The sequence below is a fragment of the Chamaea fasciata genome, unplaced genomic scaffold (genome assembly GCF_029207755.1).
Source record: "Chamaea fasciata isolate MVZ Bird 193981 ecotype frontalis unplaced genomic scaffold, bChaFas1.0.hap1 SCAF_4, whole genome shotgun sequence".
In the NCBI taxonomy this organism is placed as follows: Eukaryota; Metazoa; Chordata; class Aves; order Passeriformes; family Sylviidae; genus Chamaea; species Chamaea fasciata.
Genome location: NW_027094089.1, coordinates 39,520,536 through 39,540,437, shown reverse-complemented (window position 1 = coordinate 39,540,437; position 19,902 = coordinate 39,520,536). Strand labels below are relative to the sequence as shown.

Here is a 19,902-nt window from a genome sequence, read left to right as displayed (position 1 = left end):
TCCCACAAGGAATATCTGAAAGAGTTTCCTGAGAAATTAAAAAGATGTCTGAACAAAAAGTCTCTGAATCTTCTGTCGGGAAGCTTCTGCCGCCCTCCGCCCAGATTGGTATCTGATCTCTTGATGAACTGTGAAGATGTGGTCAACCCGTGATTAATGGGTCGTTTCCTGGTTATCTCTCTGGCAGATGTCGAGGTAACACCTTTGGACTGTGAAAAGACTGTGGTATGCAAAGAGATGCCCTGGAACTGTTTCCAGGAATTCAGGGGGTTTTACTTTCCACTGTAAAGTTTTAATACACACAATTTTAATCTATGAATTTAATACTATGTATCTATTACACTAGGTAATAAAAAAACAACTGCAGTTTCCTTTGGAATGGAGAGTGTAAACCGCCCCACACCTCTTTTTTTTTTTTTTTTTTTTTTTTTTTTTTTTTTTTTTTTCAATTATAAATTTACAATCAGAGGCTCTTAGGCAAATATTTGGGAAATAGGAATAGCAGTTCTTTACTAGTATGTATTACAAAGCAAACAAACACAAAAAACCTCACCAAACAACTACAGTATTAATAACAAACGAAAACAGTACCAAGAACTTTGAGGGCTTTGTTTCACAAAACCCAGGGCAGTTTGGTTTCGGTGTCCCTGCAGGATCCTCAGAGCACCAAGCTGAAACAGTGGAAAAGTCCCGGGCTGGTAGCTGGGATGGCAGGGTGTCCCGGCAGGCAGGGGCAGGATGTCCCGGCAGCGCAGGGGGTGCAGGGTCACACTGCAGCAAGAGGAGCAGCTCCGAAGAAGCCGAAGCCGAGGCAGGGCCGGCCCAGCTCCCGCGGGTGAAAGAGAAAACTCAGGATTCAGGCCAAACCAGTGATAGTAGATTTCCCAGGACTGGATCCCTTTGGCCACAGTGAAAACTCTTCCAGCCAGCACCAGCCGTTCTCTCTCTCCCGAACACCGGAAAAAGAACAGCCCGCAGCTGCCTCAAGCTATGTCTTTTACCTGCGTGATCTCCCCCTTCCAACTTTGTCCACCTCTTTGTTTCGGTTAAGTACTCTCAAGTATCCAACACTTGGTGTCCTTGGTAACTTAGGTGGAAAAAATTCTTTAGAGAAAGAAGGAACAAACCTAACTCCCAACAAAACCTTAAAGATCCCTAGGTTTAAATGTGTTTATTCTTAATTTTACATTTTGAGTTTGCAACAGAAATCTCTTGCATTTGCAAGGAGGCAGTCTTGGTGGGTCTATTTTTCCTATTTTTACGATTTTACTATTTTTTTAAGTGAGACTTCAAAGAAAGACCCTGGGAAATCCAGTGGATATTGCATGGCATTGCATTGAGGATCGTAATGGTATTACAGCCCTCTCTGAAAATGAAACCCTACCTAACAGTAGAGGAACACCGTTTCTCTACTTCTGCTGTGTAATTGTTTTATGTTAATGAATGAATGTGTCAACATTGCTGCTAAACAGAAGAACACAAGCACGAAACAGAATAATTTACAGCCCTTGAGTAGGTTACAAGATTATGAACAGTTTATTAATTTAAAGAGTGAAGAATGCATGTATTGCATTTTCCAAAAGAAGTGTAGTGAGTAAATCTGCCAGTTATTAGAAATATACTGGGAGACAATAAATTTACACAGATTAACATTTATTTCTTTCAAGTGCCAAAATACAGATTGGACAAATCAACAAACTATCCAGTCAAAAAAAGAGGGAAATTCCTTTCCCCCAGTCCTGCAATCCACTAATATCATTGGAAGGTCCAAAATTAATTTCAGATAAGAACTGCTTTCTGTCTTCTCAATATTCTACCCATTTTTCCATAATATTAATGCTTAAACGCTTGGGAATCCAAGTACAAGTAGCAAATGAATCGTACAGTGAAACTGCATAGTGTCATCATTTTTCTTGACTGAAGTTTGGCTGAACCAACTTACCTAATGTCCATTTGAAGTAGAAACAAGTTTTCCTGCAGGGCAATCCTCCCTGTTTTTCTGGGAAGGAATGTGCAGGAACATACATTGAAGGCAAGAGAGGAAGATAGTGAAGAAAGCAAGGAATGCTTGGCAGGGACACAGACTACCTACAGGCAGCATGGATTGACTAGGAGCACATAGGAACTGCAATGTCTTTGCATGTTGTGGTCTATGATCCCAAAGACAGCTATGTGACTGAACTACTCCTTTCTCCTTTCTATCCACTTTGTTGTCCCACCTGCTCCTTTTATTAGGAAAACAGGCTTTAAAAGAATGAGTGGAATGCAAGGTAAGAGTGTTGACTTACAGGTTAACAAAAGCCATGAGACAGAAAGTAGAATTCAGTGATTTAAAGTTTAGGGAATTTATTCCAAGAAAATGGTAAGCTGTCAAAGGAGAATCTTGGGAAAAAAAAGCCCCATAGCTTCTGTGAACGTTACACCACAAGCAGCCATTTCTGATCCATTTCAAAAAATAAGTCATCTCACCTGTCTTTGGCAGAGGGTAGCTGATATTAAGCATGTCTTCCAGAAATAAAAATATTTGGCTTGTGATATTTAAAGCATGGTCAACATACCCATTTTTAACTGCCTCCTTCTGGGCAAATACGTACCTGCAATAAAACAAGGAAGAGTTATTTTAAACAACCCTCACATTTCATTTTCTTTACTTCTCTTCTGTGAGTCATTGTTGGAAAAATGCTGTCTGTCCACACCAGACCATGCAATGACGCTCTTGTTTAAAAAAAAAATCCAAGTGGAAAACACTGTAAAAGTATTTAGAATTACACATCTTAACCCAGTGTATTCCAGTGAGTGTGTCTGGGTGGCAAGCTTGCATTTAGCCAGCCTGAAGAGAGAGAAATAGATGTTCAGAGAATGTTTGCAGTCCTAACATGCACATCCCTTCTCCTGAGCTTTCTCCTAGACCACTGGCCTGCTCTTTGCTGGAGAGAGCAGGTGACATCTGAGCAGATGACATCCATACCTCTGAGCAATGAAGACCACAGCAGCAAGAAATCTTTCCTCTTCTGTGCCCATCAACTTTGTCCTGATACTAAAAAAGGCAGCTGCTTGCCCAGAAGTGATGGAGTAGCCTGAGAAAAGGTTTATATCTCCATCATGTATCTCTGAACGAGAGACCCCCTGCCAGGTGCCCAGCAGCTCAAAACTTTCACATTTCTTGCATCTAAATGCAATGTATGATCTCACAAGACGCTGCACAGCCAAACCCTAAGAGCATAATTGGGAAGAATCAGGATTTAATTCACAATGAAAAATAAAACCATATTTAGTCAACAGAGAGCCTCTTTACAGCCAACACTTCAGAAGAGATTGAAAGACCCAATCACGTCATTTTGCAAAACATAAACACAACTAGCATCTTAAAATGCTAATCCTAGTATGACCTTTGAGTGTTTCAGGTTACCAGAAACATCAAAACAGGCACAACCACCATGCTCACACAAATACTTTGGAGGCATAAACTGAGCATCTCTGTCCAAAAACAAGGTGTCAAATACCCTCTCCACTCAATCTCACAGAACACAGGTTGCGCCTTATCCCTCTGAAAAACAGCTCACTTGAATACTCTGCTCTGCTGAGTCCTGTCAGTCCAAGAACTAGGCCTGAGAAAAAGCCACCACAGCCATAGCTGTAAGTATCCAACAAGTTCAACACAGGAGATGGCAGGTCTGACATACCAAATGCAAACTTCCCTTTTCAAAAGAGCCAGCACTGTGCTTCTTAAACAATCTCTGTACTGTCCACTTACATTGTCCCACCTTTCCCCAGCAGGAGGAGAGTGAATTAACTATGAAGTGCTCTCATTTAATAAGGAGATAAAGTAACTTCTACATTTAACAGCTTAATCCTTGAACTTACTATTTATTTTGGAAAAACTTGATACATCTTATCCCTTTTGACTTTAAGCATAAAAAGGAAAGTGAAGCAACTGCTACCCATGCAGTACATTTGTTTACATCTTCTCTCAACAAGCCTTGGCCATTTTAGTCTAAGAGCAAAACTGAATACTCAAAGATGAAGAAATTTCAAATTCAAACCAGTCACTTCTGGAGGCTAAAAAATGTGCACTCTGTGAAATAGGAGGTTAATATACTAGTATAAAAATGTTTGGAGCACAGAGTTACTCCTACTGATGTCAGCATGTGGCTCCTCAAAGGACCTTGAGGAACAAGGCACTGACATCAGTGGTTTGTCACAGCAGTGGAAATGGGTATGTTTTCCAACTAAGACACCTATGAAAGTAAGAACATCGTGAATTATAACCAGTACTTTCTGCAGAGTAGCTGCTCCTAGATTTTAACATACACAGGCCATACCTACTTGTGCAGTTGTGTGAACAGGACAAGACAATAAACTAATTGTTCCAAAGGAAAGCTTTCTGCAGAAATATCTATGGGACAAATGTAGCAGTTTTGCAACATAAGCAGATAGTTTGGGAATGGTATTTAGCACAGTTAATATCTGTGATGTCTTCAAACCAGAGGGCCGACTTCTGTTGTAAATTTCTATAATGTGTTAGGCAGCCTCATATCTACCTCATTTCCCCGCTCAGTTCTGGTGACATAATCGAAATCACAAATCACAAAAGCAGTCAAGTAAGTTGACATTTTCAGTGAAGTGTTAAATGTGGTAACTGTCCACAGGCTTCCATTTTCATCTTTCAGTTCGGATACATCTAGAAAAAAGTCAAAGAAATATTCAAACCAAAGGTCTTCCATAATAAACAAGGAATTTTGTGTCTTCTACTTTTTTTTTTTTTTTTTTTTTTTTTTTTTTTTTTTTTTTTTTCCCTTTCTTTAATATGGTGTATTCCTGCACTAATTCATATGTTTCTGGTAGAAAGAAAGCAGTCAGACTCGTTGCTACTGACTCATATCAGAGTTATGACCTTCCATGCAAACAGCAAAAATCCACTCTTGGGCTTCTTAACTGAAGTTTTGGGAGGATATCAAATCCCAACCATTTTAATTAGTGGGCAAGCTGACAATTTATCCCATGCCAGCTACCTAAAGCATACAGCCTGTTACAATCAAAATATTGGTCAAATCTGCCTAAGAATTATTAAATACTTAATCAGATACCTTCCTTCCAAATAAGGAGGACATAGGTGAGATTCTTTGGAGTAGAAAATGCTTCCACTGATTCTCACAGCAATCCCACCTATTATAATTCCTAACTGACTTAGTTTCCATGCAAATGTTATAAAACTTACTTTTATGGCTGAAAAATAAAGATTCATGGCATTGAACTGAAAAAAAAAAAAAAAAAAAAAAAAAAAAGAGTTTTTAAGAAGGAGGCAAGAGACCAAATGGATTTCTCTAGGAATACTAATTTAGAAAATTTGTTTGGAATCTTATACCCCAGAGACACCCCACATGAGATCCCAGCAAGGGACAGGAGCCTCTCCAGAGCCTTATAGTCCTTTTGTTCTTATTCTGCACATACACAGGAGGCTAGAATGTCTCTGCCTGGAAAAAAAAAAACTTGTTTGTTGTAAATATCTCAATATCTATTGAGAATTAAAGAAATCCCTTGATGTCACAGCTGCAGGCTTTGCATTCCTGGGGCTGCCATTTTGCTTTAAAATGATGTCACACAGTAAGACAGACACTAACTAAGCAGTAAATACCAGAAATCAAACTCTGTGCAGCCGCCAGCAGGCACAGGAGAGAACACCACAACCGACAAAATTGTTCAACAAAATGGTTACCATCAGAGACATTAATTATGAATAATAGTGGCCAAAATTTTAAGTTCACAGACATAGATTTTCTGTGCCTTTTGAAGACATTAGCAAATGGACAACAGAACACTTTCTTGGATGACATAAACTTCTCAGATGAATTGCACTGTTTTTAAAAGTAAGGTAGGGGGAGAAAAAAAAAACGTACATCAACTTGTTGTTGACCTACCAATAGCAGGCATATTGGAAAGAGACTCATAACTTGGGTCATGAATTATTCTGATATTAAATGTGGCCTTCATGGCAGGTTCATCAAAACATGGGTAAACTCTCCTGGCATACGTTGGTTCCATTTGGGAGGTAATGAGCATACTCCATTAAAAATGCAAATAAGATTAATCTAGCATGCTACAGCTTATCAAAATCCATGGAGAGAAAACAAATTAGAAAAAGCAGCAAGTGAAGCATGTAGATAAGCAGATTTGGAAAAGATTCGGCTATTATTTAAAGTCATGACTAAATCTGCATGCCCAACAGCCAGTTCAGTTTGGATGTTTGTAGAGAAAACCAGTCTTGTTTAATTGCATTTGATTTTTTTCCTCACAGGTCTTTTCCAGATTAAATATTTGAGCATTTCTAATTCTGCTAAAACAGAGTCAATTAAAATTTTGCATACAGCAGACTGCATGACTGCATCTCGTTACACCTGCTCTTCTTCCTAATGCATGCACTCCTATTAATTATTCATACATTTCAATAAAACATTCTTGTAACCGTTAACTAACTGCATATGCGTGCACTTGCACAACTCTAACAAGTGCCATAGAAAAGTACTCATGGGAATACAGCACGAGTGCTGTCCCAGCGCACTGGCAAGCCCAGAATAATATTCACAAGGATCCTTATGCCAAAGAGCCGTGCCTGACTTGGGGCAGATCTCTGTGGCACACTGTGACAGATGCACTCCTCCTGTTTGAACCAAGTGAGCTTTGCTCCACTCAGATGCTCAGCAAGTAGGTCCAATCAAGGTTAAAGTAGCTCCAATCCTACTGTGTGAGGCTGTCAGTGAGAATTCAGTTGCAAACCAAAACTGGAGACGAGACTAGACTGGACTGGACTGGTAAATGGCAGGAACTGCATTAGTAGCAGAAAAACTGACTAAAAATCAATCACTTTATACTGTAATATCTACAGCTATCAGTCTGTTGTGCTCTTCCTCCACAGCACCTGGCTGCAGGGCAGTGATCTCCCCTCATGGAGGTACACCTCTCAAGATTATCCTTGAAGTTGTAACACCCTTTACCTGGCACCAGACATGGATGAGCTGGTGACATTTTTTACCTGCACACAACATTTAAGATTTTTGTAAGAAACTTACTCAATAATCTTTGTATCCCATCACAACTTTTAAGTGCAGAGCATTGACTTATAATCCATCTGTACTTACTAAATACTAAAATATCTATTTGTACTTAATACTTACTAATTTTTAAATATTAAAACCTAAATTTACTGTTGGAGTGATCTCTGACTCTTCTCCTGCAACACACACTTGCTGGAAGCAAAAGATAAAGCAATGTCTTGTGTCAGAACTCTCAACAAGCTGTACATCTGAGCTGTTCACAGGAGGGCACTGGTACCAAGAATTAGGAAAAATACACATGCAGTGGTCCTCAAAGTGTCATACCTGTCAGCTAAGCAGTACCAGCAGCTGGCCACACAAGAACAGCATAATCTGCTTCTGTGACCTCACTACTACAGGGCAAAAATTTTTCTGTTGTAGCTGAGGTGTTCCCCAACAGTTTATATACCACGGTCAGAAATGATTCTTAGCACTGAGGCATACCAAACAAGCCAGGAGCCATCAGGACAGTACCCATACCTACAGCGTGTAATGATTCAGATCAGCACTGCATTCTAGTAATTGGTGCAGAAGCAACTAATAAAAATCAATGCAAATACTGTGTTCAGTTACATTTTGGAATGCCTGCTCATCCCTATCCAGTCAGGTATTTTATGCACAGGATATGTGCAGAGCAGCTTCCAAGCAAAATTACAAAAGGATTTCAAAATATTGAACAGTGACATGTATAAAGCCTGCACTTCATAGTATACAGCCTGTGGGATCCTCTAACCCTGAAGCAGCATACATGAGCTCATTCATGGCAGCACAGGAAGATCTCTGTGCAGGACAATGGACAACAAAACCCCTGCACTGTGTATGCCTGATCCAGCATTGTTGGAGAAGAAGAGCAAAACTGGTTTCTGTATCTTTCTGTCTACCCAGATCATGGTATGGACAACCACAGCTACATGCAGAATACTGAGTACCCATTTCAAGAGGAAACCCTTCAGACACTTAAAGCTAGGGAAATATGAGCTTCTTCCCTATTCACTTCCTTTGTTCCTGCAAGCACTGCAGACATGGGCTATCCTTTATCCATAACAAGTGCTCCTATTTTTCAGCGTTTTCTTTTGTGTGTAAGATATGATCAGGTGGGTAGTGCAAATTGTAAGCAACAGTAAATAGTCATCAATGGTCAAACAGATAACAAAAAAATTTCTGTGTTGCATATTCAGTGAAGTTGGAACTTAGGCTTATTCTTTTTTCACAGAAGTAAGGTTAAGACTTCTGAAAATAGCTGTTTGTCTGAACACCTTTCTGACCCAATACAAGAGCAGTGGGATTAGCTGACCAAGAAATACGACCAATAAAAAAGAACGTTCAGATGGAACAAACATTTCAGGGACTTCACTTCTCAAAGCTTACCTTGTGCAGACTCTTCTGAAATGAGAAGTTTCCAGCAGTTCCTCAAGCAGAAACCACAAAAGGCTTCTAGTGCATGCAAGAAACACAGGACTGCATGACCATAGACAGCTGTCACGTTGTCTATTACAGCTGCTGGTTTCAGTCAGGTACAGAGGTCAGAAAGCCTCTGCAGGAAATTGACACCAGTGTCTGCTGAAGACTGGTATAAGCCACTTTAGAAAATTTATAGGACAGTTTGCTGGAGGTGGAAGTTTCCTTGCAGAACAGTAACTGGCTTTATACTAACAGCTGAAGGGCACTGAAAGATTTAATGTCATTCCTCATCTATGTAATCTATTAGAATCCATTTTTCCCATCATTAATACCTTGACAGACCTTACACATCACTCAAAACATATCTCCTCCAAAAAAAGAATGCAAAATTCCTTCAGTGTTCTTGGAACCCATCAGGTTAGGAAATGGCTGGTAAAGTGATGAACTAAATCTTAGTGAAGGAAAAATAACAAGATACTATTGCATACCTTTGATTCAGAGAAAACCTTTTTTAAAGCATAAAAATATGCAAAATCATTCAATAAATCAGTTATGTGTGCAGGAACAAGCAAGAAAACTATACATCTGCACTTGGCAGATTTTCTTTGATTTATTCCATTGTATAAACATCACTGTCATCTTTTTAACCAGACTTTATTCTCACATTTCTTTAGTGCTTTGTGATAAGCTAAGAATGAAAAGGAACATCAGTCATAAACCCTCTCACAAATGGAAATTTAATTATACACATTATTTGAATAATTTCAAAACTTTTTTTCTTATTTTCTACTGTTGCAGTAAGGCTGATGACAACTATTTTTTTTCCAGACACTGAATTTTATACAGCCTGAATCAAAATAAATTAGCATCTAATTCAGTGTTTCTTATATTGCCATCAAAAGACAAAAACCTTTGCAACAGTATTAAAATGGTAAGATAAAAAAGCAGTACTTCATTGGAAGCTTCCAGATGGCTCCACACTTTTGGGCTGTGGGCACGCCAGTATTGGATTTCTACAATTTTTGTAAGTTTAACAGATTATCACATCTAACAAATATTGTCTGTTTAGAAGAGCAGTTGGTCAGGTTATTTTTCCCATGGGTGTGGGAATACACAAGACCGAGAGTAAGACAGACTTAATTAGCATAGCTAGTCTGGTGACTAGGATGCCATGGCAAGGACAAACAGAACTTTGAGCTTATGAGAAGATGGGATTAAACCAGCTTAAGGGAAAAGATTCAATCAACCCCCTACGATAAAGATGTTGTAAAATGCATAAGTTGCTTGTATGATCTTTTAACCTAATTACTGTAGTAGAAATTATTAACCTTACTGAAATGGTATTTAAGTTTTTGGAAAACCTGAGTAAAATCGAATTCTGATCACCGAATCAGTCTTCCCGTCTCTCCATCAATCGCCGATAATTGATGCTCCATGTGACTGGAGAAGAACCGGCTATCTGACAGCAATTGGTGACGCCCTTGGAACTGATCGTGACGGTGAAAGAACCACATTTGGGCCCACAATCCCTGTATGCTGCAACGTGATAGGTGAGCCAGGGGAACTAAAAATATGGGACAGGGAATGCCCACCAAGAAAGACGTCTATGAAACCATGCTACACCTCATAAGCAAGCATGGATCCCCCATCCCTAAGAGGGACCTTAAGTCGCTTCTACGATGGGTGTCACGCATATTCCCCGATACCACCCTTTCTTCTGTTTTTACTCTCTGCTACTGGGACAAGGTTGGTGTAAAACTCTACGACCTGGCTACACTGCCTGGCCGTGGTGAGCCAGAGTTTCGCCTGCTCCCTGCTTGGAGGGCGGTCATGGACATGATTAAAAAAGAGGGGGGAAGTGAGGTAACCTGTGAGGCAACTGCGGAGACAGTCCCGGCAGCCGTGTTAAACCCCAATCGGCCCAGGTCCCACTCTCCCTCTCCCGTCCGCACCCCCTCCCTGGCGAAAGCCAGGGACAGAGCACAGATGCCACCTGTAGCCTTGCCGCTATCCCACCAGCGACCCCAGAGCCGCCAAATGTTAATAACGTTAATTGATTATGCAGACAGTGAGACAAAGAGTCTTTTGACCCCGGCCCCGAAAAAGATCTGGACCTATTCCCTCCAAATATGCATAACAATTGGTTATGGATAAAAATGAAAGCCCTTAAGGACAGAGACTTTGAAACTGCGGCAGAAATCTTTGTAGCCCCCATGCAACTCGGCCCGAGGGGGGGTAATACACGATGGGAGCCCTTAGGCCACTCAGAAATTAAGGAACTGCGCCGTACAGTGACAGAATATGGTCTGGGATCCCCTTACTTCAGTAATTTACTAAGAGCAACCTTCACTACCCACCTGATGACTCCTCATGATGTTAAATTCTTGGCAAACCTTTTGCTCACCCCAACGCAATATGCAATATTCATGGCACAATGGAAAAAAAGACTGGAAAACCTAATTTTAACATGTGCACGGCACGCAACCCAAGCCCTGGCTGCCTTAACTATTGACCAATTGGCTGGCGAGGGGGCGCATACTGATCCTAATGGCCAGGCTGCCTTACCGAGGGAAGCCCTGGAGGGGATCACTAAGGCAGTTAGGTATGCATTTCTCAAAGTGCCTGATGCCAAAACCCCGCAACAATCCTTCAGAAATATTAAGCAAGCTCCACAAGAACCTTATATGTAGTTTGTGGACAGACTGAAACAAACTCTGGAAAGACAAATTGATAATGATCAAGCCAGGGAAGTTGTACTACTAAAACTTTCTGTTGAAAATGCTAATGAGGATTGCAAAAGCCTTTTGAAAACTGTTATAAATGATCAGAGCCAATTTCCAAAATCAAAGATTTATTTAACAAATTTGAAAAGCAATTTCAGAAAACGCCATGATAAATCAGGACAACATCGATCGAATGTTGGGTGGACAATCCGGGAGCAGCAAAGGGTGCTTCTCCGGAGTACTGCCCACAAATTCAGGGTCTCAGGGTAGGTGTTTTATACCATTTTTCTACCCTGAGGCATAAACAAGACGGTAACAAAGAACCCGAAGAACATGACATCATGTACATAACATAATCATTGAAATGGCTGGTGTTCGCAAGGGATATCTGAAAGAGTTTCCTGAGAAATTGAAAAGACGTCTGAATGAAAAGTCTCCGAATCTTCTATCAGAAGGTTTCTGCTGCCCTCCGCCCAGATCGATATCGGATCTCCTGATGAACTGTGAAAATGTGGTCAGCCCATCCTTAATGGGCCCTTTCCCGGTTATCTCTCTGGCAGATGTCGAGGTAACACCTTTGGACTGTGAAAAGACTGTGGTATGCAAAGAGATGCCCTGGAACTGTTTCCAGGAATTCAGGGGTTTTTACATTCCACTGCAAAGTTTAATACACACAATTTTAATCCACGAATTTAATACTATGTATCTATTACAAAACCCCTGCCCCCAGAACCTGAGCCCACACTGCTCCAAATGACTGAGGCTTGCAATCGCCTGGGGACATTGCAGCACACAACAGCAGTAATTTACCAAGCCGTGGGGCAAGGTATAGCCAATGCCTTTGTCGCTTTGAAAATATTGCCTGGAAGGCAGTCGGTTTGTTTTGGCTGCGGGGAGCCCAGGCACATTAAAAAAGACTGCCGAAAGGCGCAAAAAGCAGAGACAGCGAGTGTATGCCCTCGCTGCCAGAAAGGTCCGTACTTTGCTAATTCCTGTCGCTTTAAATTTCACAAAAATGGCCAGTCTTTGCAGGGAAACTCATCTTGCAGCGCGGGATAGCGACTCGTGAAGACACAAGTTCCACAACCTTCCCAGCCACAGCTGCCAGAGACAACCTCCAGCTTCCAGCCAGCCCTGCCCCCGCCACCCGGACCATCGCAGAACTACGGGCAGCCACTCCAGGAAGCGCCGGGTTGGACGTACCAACCAGTAAAACGGTAACGTTAACCAACAGCTCCGTATTTAGTCTCCCCACAGGGATTTGTGGTCCTTTACCACCAGGTGACCATGCTTTCCTTTTAGGTAGATCTTCTACCTCAGTGACAGGACCGTTTGTTTTGCCAGGAGTCATTGACTCTGATACAGTTGGGGAAATAAAAATTATGGCTTGGACTCCATAGGCCCCCTGCATGATCCCCGCAGGCAGCAAAATTGCTCAGCTTATGCTTTTCCCAGCAGCTCCCTTGTCTGCATTCCTGATAGCTACACAGAGGGGAGGCGAGTTTGGTTTTACAGGGGTACCGCAGATTTTCTGGACACAACGGATCACTTCTCAGTGTCCCACATGCCAATGCAAAGTGTCTCTGAAAGGCAAGGAGTTAATTTTAACCAGACTTATTGATACCAGCGCAGATCTTAGTCTTATCTCTCGAAATCAATGGCCTAATGAGTGGCCATTAATGCCGGTCCCCCAAGTCCTTTCAGGGGTGGGTGGGAACAGTCAAAGCCATCAGAGCCAACACCTGGTGCAAATTACAGGGCCTGAGGGAAGGGTAGCTACTGTCAGACCCTTTGGGGTGTCTGCACCGCTGATCTTGTGGGGGAGAGATGGTTTATCTCAGTGGGGAATTTTTATGCATTCAAATTTTGCCTAAGGGTCATTGGCGTGCGCGACACCCCCAAACTGACTTGGAAAAACTCTGATCCAGTCTGGGTAGATCAACGGCCCGTGTCATTAGAAAAACTGCGCATATTACAGGAACTTCTACAAGAACAGCTAAAAAAGGGACATATAATCCCATCTAATAGTCCTTGGAATTCACCTGTGTTTGTAATTAAAAAACGGTCTGGGGGGTGGAGGCTGTTGCATGACTTGAGGAAAATAAATGAGGCAATTGAGGGAATGGGGCCCCTACAACCGGGGCTTCCTTCTCCTTCCATGATCCCTAGAAATTGGCATCTAATACTGATTGATTAAAAGGATTGCTTTTTGATATTCCGCTGCATCCAGACGATGCACCCAAATTTAGCTTTTCTGTGCCAAGCATTAATATGCAGGCACCACTTGATCGATATCATTGGTTGGTGCTTCCTCAAGGACTGCGAGACAGCCCCACCATATGCCAATCGTATGTGGGAAAAATTCTGAGTCCAGTGCGGGAAAAAATACCTGATGTTCTGTTGTATCATTATATGGAAGATATCCTCATCTCTGCAGAAACTGTGGTTCATGTGAAGGAAGCGATGCGAGCGGTCTGCCAAGCTGTTACATCAGCGGGCCTTACCATTGCTTCTGAAAAGGTTCAAAAGACATCTCCCTGGAAATATTTGGGCTGGCGAATAGGCATGCATTCTATTTCGGCACAACCCTTGCAAAGTTCAACTGAAATCAAAACTTTACATGATGCACAGAAACTGCTGGGAACGATAAATTGGGTTCGTCCCCTGCTTGGGATTTCAAATGCAGATTTGGAGCCATTGTTTGCCCTCCTGGGGGGAGAGCCCGACCTTTTATCACCTAGGCATTTAAACAAAGAAGCACAGATTGTGTTTCAGAAAGTGGTTGATGCTATCTCTCAGAGACAATCAGCCCGTTGGGCTCCTGAACTACCACTGTGGTTAATCATTCTGAACCCCAGCAAGCAACCCCATGCCTTAATATTTCAGCGGGACTCAGAAAAAGCAGACCCTTTACTAATCATCGAGTGAGTCTTTTTGCCTAGAAACATGCCCAAGACTATTTCCATGCAGGATGAACTTATGGCCATGTTGATTATCAAGGCTCGTGAAAGGCTGACCTCCTTGGCTGGGAAAGATTTTGATTGTATCTTTCTGCCCCTCACTATGTTTTATTTGAAGTGGTTGCTACAGATATCTGAAAAAATTGCAAATTGCTCTAGCAGATTACCCAGGACAGATATCTATCCATCCACCCAAACACAAATTGTTAAATTCTTCTTTTAACTTACTCCCTAAGCCAAAGAGAAGTGAGACTCCTTTGCAAGCTATGACAATATTCACAGCTGGTTCTGGGAAAACCCATAAATCAGTGACTGTATGGAAGGATTCTTTAACTGGAACCTGGCAATCTGATATTGCTGTTGTTGAAGGGTCTCCACAAATAGTTGAATTAGCCGCTGTGGTCAGAGTGTTCCAGAAGTTCAGTACACCTTTTACTCTGGTTACTGACTCCGCATATGTTTCAGGTATTGTTCAAAGAGCAGAGAATTCTGTTTTGAAAAATGTGAAAAATGACACTCTTTTTTTCCTGGTTGAAACTGCTGGTTACTCTGTTAGACAAAAGGATGGCTCCTTACTTTGTTATGCATATTAGGTCACATTCCAACCTCCCAGGTTATCTACTGAAGGTAACGCCCAGGCAGACTTGTTAGCTTTACCAGTGCAGCATGTTTTACCTAACAAAATAGAGCAAGCTAGGCTGAGCCATGCCTTTTCCCATCAGAATGCTGGAGCTCTAAGAAGACTTTTTGAATTAACTCCAGCTCAGGCCTCTAGTATCATTGCCACATGTCCTGACTGTCAGCGTTGCACCCTTCCTAATGTAAACACAGGAGTCAACCCAAGAGGTTTACAAAGCCTACAGATTTGGCAATCAGATGTAACACACTTTCCTGAATTCGGCCGCCTGATATTTGTGCATGCTTCTATTGACACATATTCGGGTGCTCTGTTTGCCTCAGCTCACACAAGGAGAGACAGCGAAGGATGTGTCACTTCGCTGCTGCCTTTGCTACATTAGGAATCGCCCAACAGATTAAGACAGACAATGGACCTGCATACATTTCCCGCAGAGTTGCAGATTTTTTCTCCTTATGAGGTATCACCCAAAAAAGAGGCATACCACACTCTCCCACAGGGCAGTCCATTACAGAGCGTGCCCATGGCACCCTCAAACGCCTCCTGGTACAACAAAAGGGGGGAGCTGGAGACACCCCCGCTGAAAGGCTATACAAAGCCCTATACGTTTTTAATTTCTTAAACTGTTCAACGGCAAACTTAAATCCCCCTATGACTAGGCATTTTGCATCATCCACATCGTTTTCCTGCAAGGATAAAGCACCAGTACTAATCCGTGACCCAGAATCTGGTAAAATCCTGGGCCCTTACCCTTTGATCACTTGGGGGAGGGGCTTTGCTTGTGTCTCCTCAGAAAGAGGACCTCGCTGGATTCCTGCAAAGAACATGAAGCCTTTCCGAGAACCTCTACCGGCAGCCGACACCACCGAGCCCACGGGAGAGGAGGAAGAGGAGGAACCCCACCCGGACCGCAGCTGATGCCATCTTTTGTCCTACCTAGAAAACTGTGAACTTTGGGTTTTGTGTTAGTATAAAGGGTGTGAAAACTAGAGATATTACAGAGTCCTTTTGGTGTAATTCAGGTATACAGCCATTGAAACTTTAATTATAGCAGGCCACAAGAAAAAGATAGTCCTCACCTCCCTACTCTCAGGAGGCAAGTATTGAGGAAATCCAAAAATAGCCATATTTGCAAACTGGAATGCAGGCAAAACAATTAAATGAGTGCCTTATATTTTGACTGATCTTTTAAAAGGGGGATACGCTGAGAGGAATTTTTTTTTTCTCCACAACATAGATCAAAACAAACAAGCAAAACACCATGGGATTGAATCAGATGCTATGCTTATTAGCATTACTTGCCCATGGTAGCACAGCATGGCCTGTTGATCAACCCAAAACGAATGTTTGGATAACCCTGGCTAATGCAACCAAACAAGAAACCTTATGCCTAGCTACTGCATCCCCAGAAAATCCATTTTCAACCTGTTTAGTTGGCTTGCCATTAGATAGCTGGCCAATACCAGAAGCTACTAAAAGCATTGTACAGAGCTCAAATCCTGTTAATACATGGGATCAGTGGACTCCTTACCTTCCTAAAACACCCTTGGAGCCACAAGAATTAGAACTCCTGGGTTCTGTAAAAATGGATTTTTTGTCTTAATTTTAATCACACAGTAAAAAAAGCTTGGGATGATTCTCCCTATCATCCCGTGTATATGAATCTTTCTGATCACTCAGAATCTATCCATAAAAGCATTCAGCTGCTGAAGGATAGTGTGTTTAAATAAAGGTAGAATCTGGATCTTGGCTAGATAACCTGTTTAGTGGCTGGGGTTTGACACCTTGGCTAAAAGATTTTCTTAGAATAGGAATGCATGTTATGATTTTGATAATAATTATGTTAGTTACAATACCTTGCTTGCTTCAGTGTGTGCAGAGATTGATTGATAAGGCTATTAAAGGAATGTTTTTGGTTAATACAGAAGGGGGAGATGTGGGAATACAAGACGGAGAGTAAAACAGACTTAATTAGCATAGCTAGTCTGGTGACTAGGATGCCATGGCAAGGACAAACAGAACTTTGAGCTTATGAGAAGATGGGATTAAACCTGCTTAAGGGAAAAGGTTCAATCAACCCCCTATGATAAAGATGTTGTAAAGTGCGTAAGTTGCTTGTATGATCTTTTAACCTAATTATTGTAGTAGAAATTATTAACCTTACTGAAATGTTATACAAGTTCTCGGAAAACCTGAGTAAAATCGAATTCTGATCACCAAATCAGTCTTCCCGTCTCTCCATCAATCGCTGATACCTGGGTACTGTCCCACTGGAGTTGGTCCAGGACTTCTTTGCCGTACTTCTTATTATGTCTTCTCAGATTCTGATTGGGAAAAAAAAATGTTGCTCTTGTAGGTCCTCTACTTAAAAGTAAGACCAAACAGTATTTCAGGAATGTGTTAGAAGGTTAGCTTATTTCTCTAAAATGTAAGAGAAAGGGTAGGAAAAATACCAGGATCTGTATAACCACACATAAGTGGTCTGAAAAGCTACAAATACATGAAAAATACTTAAAAAGAAAAAATCTTTAGGTGTCACTTAGATAGGTTAATTGAATTAATAATGCATTTGAAGGCACACTGACACAGAATTAAGTAATTAAGTACTTTTTCCTGTCTAATTTGGATTTTTATAAAATTATGTAAATAAAAAGATTATAGATTTTTCTTACCTTAAATTGCACAAATAATCCTGTGAAGAACAGCCAGTAAATGAAGCAATAGCAATTAAAGAAAAACACAATGTGCTTCCTAAAATACTTATTTTCATACTGCACTTTTCTCTAAGACTAACCAAATTGTCACTTTTTCAAAAAAAAAAAAAAAAAAGTCTGTATAGTTGCATTTTCCGGATGTGGCAGACAATGAATGCTATTAAGATTCACGAAAGAGCTGGCAGCTGAAACACCAGCTTGTTGAGAAGAGCCACACAGTCCTCCCTCATTTCAATAAAAACTATTAACTTCATTTTGTGATTTCATGTTACTGTTACTACTCGACAGAGCCTTAGAAGTATGGATTTTGTGACTTCATTTTAGCAGCCCAAAAAAGAAGCCTATGAACTGCTGAGATAGAATTTATTTTACTGGATTCATTGAAAGACAAGAGGCAGCAATATCCAAATTTTAACTCCAGTTTTCCTTTTGACTCAGTGTTTGCTCAGCACATCACAACATCTTCGGTTATTAAAAAAGGGGTAACCGGTTATTAAAAAAGGGGTAACTTTAAAGCAAGCAATTAATCTGCCTCTTCTCCAAACTCCTACTTTGAGAAACTTGTCTTCCAGTGGAAGTACTTAAATTCTAATCTTAAATTTCACTTCTCTTTAGCAAGCTTCACAATCGAGAATTGAAAAAGAAAAAGGGAAAGGCAAAAATTATTTTGAGTGTGAAAATGTTTTAGATGATTGACTACTTGAAAAGCTCACACTGCCCAAGCACTGATTTTGCAGTTCAAAAGAGAAGAAAAGCATCCCAATAGCAACCACAATGCAAATCACGGGTTGTCTGGTGACAGGTGAACACGTTTATGTGCAGTAATACCTACAAGGCACAGCTATTCAAAGCTGTGTCATCCTACTCCACCATGCTTCCGAAATTGCGTGTAGTCAGTTTCTCTAAACTCATACCCAAATACACAGTCAGAATCCCGGGTTCTTGATAAAGACATGCTCCCTACAGACACAGGTTGAGGAGCTGGAGAGTCGTCAGCTCTGCACGGACATGTGTGGGGCCGGGATGAAGATTCTGAGACGGGCTCCATCTCCCAGGCACTGGGCGAAGGAACTGTCTGACACCCTCGCTGCAATCATAGGCATAGAGAGACCAGAAGTTGTCCAGCCAGTGCTGCAGGTGAAGTCACCTGCCGACGGAGAGCCAGGGCAACCTACCCGATGCTCTCCGGAGAGCAGAGCGGCCGGCCCGGGCACAGCCCGGAGTTGCGGCACTCTCCCTCTGGAGCCCGCGATGCGGTGTCTGGGAGGTGCTCACGCCGTGCGGAGCAGTTCCCTCTCCCGCGCCCGGGCAGCGAGCAGCTCCATCCGGCGCGGTACCGGCTCCCGCAGCCTCCGCGGCATAGGTGAGCCCGATCCCTGTCGGCGCGGGGGCTCGGGGTCCCCGCAGCGGCCGCCGCCGCCTACCTGCTCTGCCCCCGGTCGGCGTAGCGAGTGAAAAAGACCCCGTCGAGGTCCTCCTCCAGCAAGCCCTGGAAGCCCAGCTGCAGCACGTAGCGGCTCCCGGCCCGCAGCCGGCCGCGGAGCTCCAGTACCACCACATCGCCCGCCTCCTCCTGCCGCAGCCCCGCCACCTCCACGGCGGCGCCCGGCTCGGACAGGGGCCGGCGTACGGCGGCGGCACCGCGGCTTCTCAGCCCGGCGCTGTGCAGCACCGCCGTGTCCATGTCCTAGAGGCAGCGCACAGTCATGTTCACCTGCCCGGCGAAGGGCCCCGCCTGGTCCGGCCGCACCTGCGGCCACAGCTCCGGGTCGTAGTGGAGCGGCAGGAGGTGGCGGGGCAGGCGGCGAACGGAGCTGGCGGTAGGAGAGGGCGGCGGAGCGGCGGTGGGGCCGGGGGCGCGGGCGGCGGCGGCGCCGCCTCCCGCCGGCAGTGCCCGTAGAGAGCGGCGAGTGCCAGGAGCGCGACCAGCAGCAGCACGGCCCCCGCGGCCGCCGCCCTCCGCCCCACGTAGAGCCCCCCGCAGCGGGTCCCCATCCCCGCCGCTCTGCGCCCGACGGCCGCGACCGCTACTACTTACGGGGCGGGGCAGTGAGCGCGCCAGAGGGGGGACGAGCCGGCACTGGGGAGTCGGGTTGCCCCCCGTCCCGGGAAAGCCTCTCCGCCAAGGGCTGCTCCGGCGGGGCGGGCGGCCTGGGGACACCGGCCCCGTGCGGGAAGCGGGGCTCGGCGCGCAGAAGGGGAGCGACAGCCTCAGCCGGGGGAAGCTGCCGGCTGCTCCCGTCCCGTCTGCCTCAGCAGCCTGCGGGGGAAACGCCACGGTGGGCAGCCGAGCAGCCGCTCCGTGTGTCCGTGTGGGTGGCCGTACGGCGGCGGGCCTGGGCGGGAGAGGCTGGATGCCGAAGACCTCCCGAGAAC

General features: G+C 43.5%; 1 protein-coding gene across 1 annotated transcript in view; it reads right to left on the bottom strand.

The window, feature by feature from the left end:
• LVRN (laeverin) overlaps nt 1-19,521 on the bottom strand; it is a 43,493-nt gene extending 23,972 nt beyond the window's left edge. The window contains 7 exon segments of the mRNA XM_066182382.1: nt 2,470-2,590; nt 4,536-4,681; nt 5,919-6,061; nt 18,402-18,565; nt 18,568-18,609; nt 18,944-19,371; nt 19,374-19,521. Coding sequence (XP_066038479.1) covers nt 2,470-2,590; nt 4,536-4,681; nt 5,919-6,061; nt 18,402-18,565; nt 18,568-18,609; nt 18,944-19,371; nt 19,374-19,521 — 1,192 coding nt within the window.
• Between the last annotated feature and the right edge of the window lie 381 nt (nt 19,522-19,902).